General features: G+C 40.5%; 1 protein-coding gene across 2 annotated transcripts; it reads left to right on the plus strand.

Annotated features, from left to right (window-relative positions):
* The first annotated feature begins 987 nt into the window (after nt 1-987).
* On the plus strand, nt 988-4,374 carry LOC147620607 (uncharacterized). Of its 2 annotated transcripts, XM_086825446.1 has the most exons (4): nt 988-1,651; nt 2,341-2,529; nt 2,615-3,941; nt 3,995-4,374. In XM_086825446.1, exons 1-3 carry the CDS (start codon nt 1,640-1,642, stop codon nt 3,938-3,940), a joined length of 1,527 nt encoding a protein of 508 aa, XP_086681572.1. In that variant the 5' UTR covers nt 988-1,639; the 3' UTR covers nt 3,941; nt 3,995-4,374. The 2 variants fall into 2 exon arrangements, with proteins under 2 accessions (XP_086681572.1, XP_086681571.1); XM_086825445.1 differs by having other exon boundaries at nt 2,615-4,374.
* Nucleotides 4,375-8,634: the final 4,260 nt, after the last annotated feature.

Raw genomic sequence — 8,634 nt, forward strand, 5'->3', positions numbered from 1 at the left:
TGCTGATTTTTGAACCCCCTTGAGGTGATTTGATGAAGTACGTACTTTTCAACCCACCAAAATTACAAAGAAAAGTCACCATGCTTTAATGCATCCTTTATGACTCAACTTCCAACAGAAATGGAAGAAAAATAAATTGCACCACGACATGAAATTTGTAGATTATTAAATGAAAGTGCAATAAATACAAATTAATGCAAACCATAAGCACATGTGTTTGTGGGTACTATTTTTTTTAAAGTACATTTGAGAGAGAGAGAGAGAGAGAGAGAGAGAGAGAGAGAGAGAGAGAGAGAGAGAGAGAGAGAGATTAACGTCGGTAGAATGCAACACAAGGGCATATACGACCAACAGTGAGACTTGAACTCGGGTGGATGAGAGAGAGAGAGAGAGAGAGAGAGAGAGAGAGAGAGAGAGAGGTAATAAAAGAGTTATGGATGTGTGTTCTACATTCTTATGACACCTGCTTAAATTTTCTTTTGGATCTAGAGTGGGTAATGAAATTACATGCCAACACCAGCTCCACTTTGGGAGAGTGGTAGATTCGAAAACCCAACATGTCCACTTTGGGAGGCCTGGGTAGTACCATTGCGCTATAGCCCAAGAGGCTTATGATGTAAGAGCTTGATTCTATTAGCGGCATACTTCTTTATTAAATAGTCATTTTTATGAGAGTGTATCACCGACTTATTCCCTTCTATATGGGGGTATCATCAATGTACTCTCTCTTTTGACTTTGCAAAAACAGCCATCATGGTAGGGGGGCATCTTTATTGGCCACCACGAGTGGGGTCAATAGACTTGGATGTCCCCAAGTTTTCACCCATCCCAAGTTTGTTGGCATGTGGGACTAGAGTAGGAATGTGTAAGAGGCTTAAATAATCTAGCTCTTGTGTGTGCACTTGAGTGGTCAATTTAGGGGCCAATATGAGATGGCATAATGTATATAATTTGTGAATGTTGTGAAGCTTGTTTAGAAGTCGAGTGGACATTTGGGTGGAGTCATGACTTGCACGATCGATCATAAGGGAGGGTGTGCAAAACATTACTCTAGAATGAAGGGCGTGGAGCCAACTATGTGCGTGTGCGTGTGTGTGTGTGTGTGTGTGAGAGAGAGAGAGAGAGAGAGAGAGAGAGAGAGTGTGTGTGTGTGTGTGTGAGAGAGAGAGAGAGAGAGAGAGAGAGATTCATTCTCCTTTGTCTTCACATCGCCTTAGGCCTACAATTGGGTCTTTCTCTCCTTCTCCTACCTTCTTGTCCTCAACTCTGCAAACACAGCCTGCACACGTTGCTAAATCTTAGTTTTCATCTGTGTTTCCGATAGTGTTATGATTTCGCCTATGATCTTTTGTACTGGTTTTGAAAGCCACTGGTAGTATATATACATGTAGCCTGCATGCAGGTGTGCTAGCTTTTACTCAATGATTGCTGCAACAAACCATTATAAATGCTTTCTAAGTACCTTTGCTGCAGTCTGTTTATTCCACCGATGCACCCATAAACCACCCTCTACGCATCAAGGGCTCTCTCTGCCTTGCCGCTCTCTTCTCCTGTGTTTTCATTGCCACCTTTATCATCAAAACACAGCGCCTTTGCAATCAAACAAGTTTGAGAATTGAGTTCCACTTACAGCATAATCATGGCTTCACAGGTATTTTTTCTCTAATCCCAACTTAATTGCCTCACTTACACAGCATACATTGCCTGTGTGTAAGTTGAAGTCTTCTCTCACTTTGCTCAATTATTCCTTATTTGTGTGTTTTTATAAGATAGTTTAACATCGTCTTTAAATTTTTTTTAAAAATTTGTGTGTTTATATAACATAGTTTAACATTGTCTTTAATTTTTTTATTTATTTGTGTGTTTATTTAACATAGTTTAACATCGTCTGATTAATTCGCCCATAAGACATTGTTTGGTAGTGATATCTTTCTGGTTTAGTGCTGTTTGGGTTCTTTAAAAAAAAAATCAATTAATAATGATTATTGTGGAAAGAGTCTCTCTGATCACCTCAAGTTTATCCCAATTTGGGTGTTGCTATGCAGTAATGTTTTTAAATTTGGGGTTGTGAATGCAGTTAAATTTTGCCAATTTGGGTGTTGTAATGCAGTAACGTTTTTAAATTTTCGAAATTAAATATTTGCTGAATGCAGCCATATTGATCCAATGAGATTTCAGTATGGGTGTTTTTCTCTATTTGTTTCAATTTTGTATAGGCTGATGCTAGTGTTGCTGTATCTTAATGTATTTAGGTGAAATTTTAAACATGTTTAGGTGAGTTTTTGTGCTGTATTTTATTTTGAAATGAATTTGTGGTGTTATTTTATGCTCATTTATAAGGGGGAAGAAGGGTGGCCATTAGGCTTGCCTCCTGTGACATTTAGGATGAGGCTAGTTGAAGCCTTCACAGGGGCGGCGGCAGGAGGAGGAGGAGGAGGAGGAGGAGGAGGAGGCGGAGACGCCAACTCTTTGGTCTTGACTGCAACACCAAGCTTCTCATCTTTATCGTCCTCAGATTTGGACACAGAGGTTCGCATTGCATTAATCGAATCAACCTCGATCCCATCTCAGTTTCCATGTCGACATGAATTTAATTGATGGCGTTTTGATGCAGTCCACCATGTCATTCTTCCCTGAGAAAAGCATCACCCTCGGCTCTTTGATCGGCATCGCCGGCGCTGCAGCCGATCACCCATCATTCCGCCACTCCCTCAGGTCCGTCAGTGCCTCCAAGACGGCGTCGCGCCGCCTCCCTCGCCGCAGTGACTCCGCCGCCAAACTGTGGAGCTTGATACGATGTGGCACATGCAGATGCGCCTACTACGCTGACGACAACAGTAGCATCGGTGCGCCGCCGTCCCTCGGCCACTTCTTGGAAGCAGAGAGGGAAGCGGAAAGATCCGGGAACGACGCCAAAGTTTACATTAATATTATGTACGAGGAGGCTGTGGGTGGGTATGCGCCCGAGGCCATCAACCCTCTCTTTGATTCCGACGAAAGCCCAGCTGTGAACACTCACGCCAGCAGCAGCTCTGCGGCTGCTGAGCTTCCGATGATAGCAGAAGAAGATCCAGGAACGCCCATTTCAAGCAGCGCTGGAAGAACGCGAGACATATCGTTGGCTGATTCAATGCAATCTATGCACGATAATGCAGGGCTTTACAAGGAGCTGGAGGGGGAGGCGGCGGCGGCGGCGGCGGTGTCGAGATCAATGCAATCCATGCGCAATGATGGGCTGTGTAGGGTCCAGACGGCGGCGGAGGCGTCGAGATCAATGCAATCTATGCGCAATAATGGGCTGTGTAGGGTCGACGCGGCGGCAGCGTCGAGATCGAGGCGGCAGCACCGGCGGAGCCATTCCGATGGAGTCTGTGTGCTCAACTGTGTCTCCTACATATGGAGCTTTACCAGCAGAAGCCGAGACACGGATACCTACAGCAGAAAGGAGAGAAAATGTTGCCCTAAACAGGCTAGCGCTGATGCTCTAGAACACGGGATTTGCTACACTAATCACAGCTTTGATGGTGCTAACTCCGCCAGCTTTGATGGTGAAGCATTCATTTGCAGCTCACGAGAGAGCAATTCTGCCCGAAATGAGACTGATTTCGACAGCATTGATGGGTTGGACGCAGAGATTTGTAACAGAAAAGCGGTCAGTGATGGGCAATTCCAAGAAGGTGTCACTTATGGACAATTAGACGGCCATGGTGGGCAAAAATGGGCCAATTATGAGCAATTAGATAGCAATCCTGGCCAAAAAGGGGTCAATTATGGGCAGCTACGCAGCATTTATGGCCAAAAAGATGCCAAGTATGGCCAATTAGGCAGGAAGGAGGTCAGTAATGGGCAAGTAGGTAGCAATTGTGACCAAGAGGAGGTCGTTAATGGGGAATTAAGCAGCAATTGTTGTGGCCAAGAGGAGGCAATTGATGGGAATTAAGGCAGCAATTATGGCCAAAAGGATGTGATTAGAGGGCAGTTGATGGGAATTAAGGCAGCAATTGTGGCCAAGAAGAGGCAATTGATGGGAATTAAGGCAGCAATTGTGGCCAAAAGGATATGATTAGGGGGCAATAAGCTGCAATTAGATTAAAAATATGGTGAACCATTGTTTGACTGAATAAGAAGTTAGAATTAAGAACTCAACCCACGAGATGCATTAGGCCACAAAGCAGGGCAGGGGGGGGTACACAAACCAGTACACATTCTCAGCAGTCAACTCAATAATGTATTAAAGGGACTGCCACCTCCTCTGGTTTTCTCGTGCATGGGGGTTGCAAACATTGAATGGAAACCATGGTTGAGAGGTGACGAGTCTACTGCTCTTTAATGTCTTATTTGGAAAAAAAAGGTTTCTCACCGCCCACACCCCATGTGGCGTCTGTCATGAAAAAGACTATAGTTGCTTTTCCACTTTTGCAACTAATCGTGTGGTAGTAGCACTAGTCGGTAGCTGTGAGCATTATATGCATACTTGTCTTGTATGTGTGCGTATATACATATACATACATGTATGTGTGATGTGTGATGAGTATATATATATATATATATGATGTATGTGTGTACATATACATACATGTATGTCTCTGTGTGTATATATATATATATGATGTATGTGTGTGTATATATATATGATGTGTGTGTGTGTATATATATATATATATATATGATATATGTATGTATATATATATATATATGGTGTATGTGTATACATATATATACATACATGTATGTGATGTGTGTGTGTGTGTGTGTATATATATATATATGAAATTGTGTGTGTATTTGAGAGAGAGAGAGAGAGAGAGAGAGAAATAGAGATTAGTGTTTAGCATACAATATCATTATCACTTTCTTTCTTTCCCATCAATCATTAGACATTACACCATGTACACCACTTCCTATGAAATAGCTCAATGAAGCAATTTTGTCATAATATAGTGTCTTACATTAACTAGCCTCATTCCAAGAACTAATAGTTAAAACAACTAAACATAAACTATATTAGTTTCTCAACTACGTGAAAATTACACACTTGTAAATGCATTTGAAAGTAGGTACCCTTCTAAAAATAAGCAGTATGCATGATTGAGAGAGTGATATAGTTGCAATTTATTCACACAAATTTGATAGCTAATTAACTTTGTGAAAGAAGAACACAACACAAGCTAAGAGCCACAAATGAGTGAGAATTTGCAATTCATTCACACAAATTTGCTAGCTAATTAACTTTGTGGAAAGAAGAACACAACACAAACTAATAGCCCACAAATGAGTGAGAATTCATGACTCAATGGAACAACGAACTTATTGCCTTTAGAAATCATGTGTTAGTAATTATCATGCCAAAATTAAAAAAGTTATGACAATGTTTTTATATAAAGTAAGACTATCCATATCCTTGTGAGGATAATCCTTTTTGTTTTGTTCTTCTAAAACAGTTTCGTTATCTTGATGCATATGATTGGAATTCTAATTTAGAAAACTGAAAAAATGTATAGTAAAATTGCGTTCATGCATAATGACTTGTGTGTTGCTTATCACACCTCAAAATGATTATCCATCATTATGGCACTATCTAGCCATGGAGAGTTAGTGTGCCTCCTCTCCAACATTTTATTACTCTTATTTTTTTTCCTAAAAAAGTGCAAGTACACTTTAAAACTTGCACACACACACACACTACCACATATATATATCTCTCATTTACATTGTACCATATCAAGTAGCCAATGGGTTCAAACCCATGACATTATGCTAGGTTATCAAACACCCTATCTAGCTGAGCTACCAATATATTTGATGTTGAAGCAACCCTTTTTGTAGCAATGGTTTTAAGAGAAACTTCTTTGTAATAAGCAACCATGTTGGAGAGTAGCAACCCTTTTTTGGAAAAGGTTTTGTAAGAAATTTTTTAAGAAATGGTTTTGAGAGTAATGGTTCAAGTCAAGAGCTTACCTTAGCCCTACAAATCAAGTGTGGTTGGGTTTTACCTTCAAGCCACAAATGCAAGTCCAAGATGTGGGTGCACTAGCTTGTCATCACTCATGTTATCACTCTGTTGTCACACCAAAATACTCCATGGCTATGGAGGTAAAGGAAGGGCTCTCTTTGTCCAGATGGAGGCAAGAAGAAATTCCTTCCCGGTGGTTCTCTCTCATAAAAGGCAAATGAAAAAGATGTGAATGAGAGAAAGTAACCTACATGGAGACTTATTCAAGCAAGTAAACATCTAGAATTCAAAGAGTCCAATAGAGCACAAGCAAACAAGAGTAGAGAAGAGAAGATCTCACAAGTATTCTATTACAAGGAAATGTGTATTGCTTATTGTCAGAATTAACTTATATACAAGTGACTAGTTTTCACACTAGGCCCGACCAAAACTTAAAAATGGTTTGGCCACTATTACTAGTCTTAAGCAAGTATGTCTTTCTTTAAAACCTTTTTAAATTATTTTTTCACTTTTTAAATTATTTTTAACTTTATTATTAATTTAGTATATTTTTGGTTAAAAATAGAATTTTTAAATAATTTATAATTAGAAAAATTTTACTTTGAATAATTAAAATAACTTAATAAAATAAAAAAATTTACATAAAGGGGGGAGGAATTTAAGGAGTACGGGAGGGAAAAGTTTTAAAAGGAAAGGGGGCAGGGGAAGGGAGGGAGGTACAGCTATGTATGTGCAAGTGTGTGCACAAATAAAGGGGTGTGTGTGCATATACGGTTGGGTGTGTGAGCATTGTGTGTGTACGTGCATGCAAACGTGTGCATAAGTGTGTTAGTGTATTTATATATGTGTGTATGCATGTATGGTGTGTGAGTGTATTTATGAATGTGTGTGTGCATGTGCTGGTTTATATATTTTATGTGTGAGTGTTATGCAAGTGTAGAAGAGAGGGATTGTGCATGTGCACACATGTGTGTATATATGTGTATGTACATGTGTGATTATTTTTGTTTTTTTATTGTTTTGATTTTCAAGTTTTTAAAACCATTCTTAGGTATATGTGTCTGTACAATTGATAGGGATGCTATGTTACATATACACAATGGGATTTTAAGGTTTTCGGCTCACATGTGGGCTCACTAAGCGAAGGTGAAGAAGTGCCCATCCATGATGTAAGATTTGATATGCCAATGCCACTAGCTTTGCCGGTGTACTTGATTGATCTTTGTTCTTCCACCTGGTGAGTTGGTGTTGTGACATGATAGTAGGGCTGTTGTGGGGTCGTTTGTGATCCCTTTGAGCCTTGGGGTTGCTTGGCAGTGCCACAGAAGTGTGTGCATAGCTCTCCTGGGGTCTTGGCACCATGCATGTGGCTCTTACTCTTTGATGGAAATGAAGTTAGGAATGGCCACTACACATGGGTACATCATTGCCTCTTACTACTTGGTGTCCATGGACACTTTTGACTCCTTCTTCAAAGGTGGTATCAATTCATGAATCAAAGTGTACAGAGTAAATTCTCTCCATTTTTTATGCTTAACCTTTAGGGATCGCATCGAAGGCGTGGATTTAGGTCTCCCCTCCATCTTTGGTTTAGTGTTTGATGGCATGGTTTTAGAGGTTTGTGGTGCAAGTTTTCTTGTCTTTAGGACCCAAATGTAGGGGTTTCCTTTGTAGAAGCCTTGCACTTCTAACAACTTGGTTGGGACCAAATAGAATGTTGACTATTGGAATCAAATTGGGGTTCAAGGTTGCATGAATCTCTTTGACTTTGGAGATTGGGGTATATACCCCTAGGTTTTTGGGACCCAAACAGAAGGGTTTCCGTTATAGAAGCCTTGAGCTTCTAACATGTTGATGGCAAGGACCTAGTAAGCTTTAGGTTGTGTGGGTAAGCTTCTGTTGCTTGGGGCTCCCACTTGACCAACAATTTTTTATCATGGGTAGGCAAGTTTGGCTAAATAGAGGCTGCCATGTCTTTTCTTTGGCATCATACCTTCCTTGTGGCGGCTAGCTAGGGTACCCTTGTGTACCCACTCTTGGTGACCTCCTTGAAGGGTTATTGAGGTTGACGTTGGGGTGGTTGTTATATGCACATTATGTGTGCATATACTAGGAGGCTAACCCACATTAGGCTTGTGTGCATGGGAGAATGGGAACAAGCTCTAATGGAGTATGGGTTAGGACTAACCTTAAGGGTTAAGATTAGGGTCATGCATCCAAGGGTCACACATGGGAAATGGAGAGTCAAGAGTCACTTGAGGGCCCTCCTATATAATAGGGGCATGGGGCACACTCAAGGGAGGCTTGGGGGCTTGGAGGCTTGGAGGCTTAGGCTATGGTCTCTTGTGTAGAGAGGATCATATCTACTCACCTACCATTTCACACTATAGCTACATGCTATTGGATTGGAGTTATACCTCTTGATGATATGGGACATCAAGGTAAAGGTACGATGGATTTCATTATATTTCATGTGTGCATCCCTTGGGCTCGGGGGTGGTCGGGTGGATGAGTTTATGCCTAATTTATGCATGTTTATGCATAACAATTATCTAGAGAGATCTTAGGGTTTTAACAGTGGTATCATAGCAATCTCTAGTTAATTGTTGTTGATTCTTCTTTTTTATTGTAATTTTTGGTATTTTTTGAAGTAAATTCTAATATTTACTAATAAAAATATT

The sequence above is a fragment of the Cibotium barometz genome, chromosome 31, assembly GCF_041138505.1.
Source record: "Cibotium barometz isolate CiBa-2024 chromosome 31, ASM4113850v1, whole genome shotgun sequence".
Classification (NCBI taxonomy): Eukaryota; Viridiplantae; Streptophyta; class Polypodiopsida; order Cyatheales; family Cibotiaceae; genus Cibotium; species Cibotium barometz.

Bases quoted from the DNA above. Each gene is read 5' to 3' on its own strand.
- LOC147620607 (XM_086825445.1), top strand. The intron at 2,530-2,614 runs GTTCGCATTGCA...GTTTTGATGCAG, and splicing joins CCTCAGATTTGGACACAGAG to TCCACCATGTCATTCTTCCC.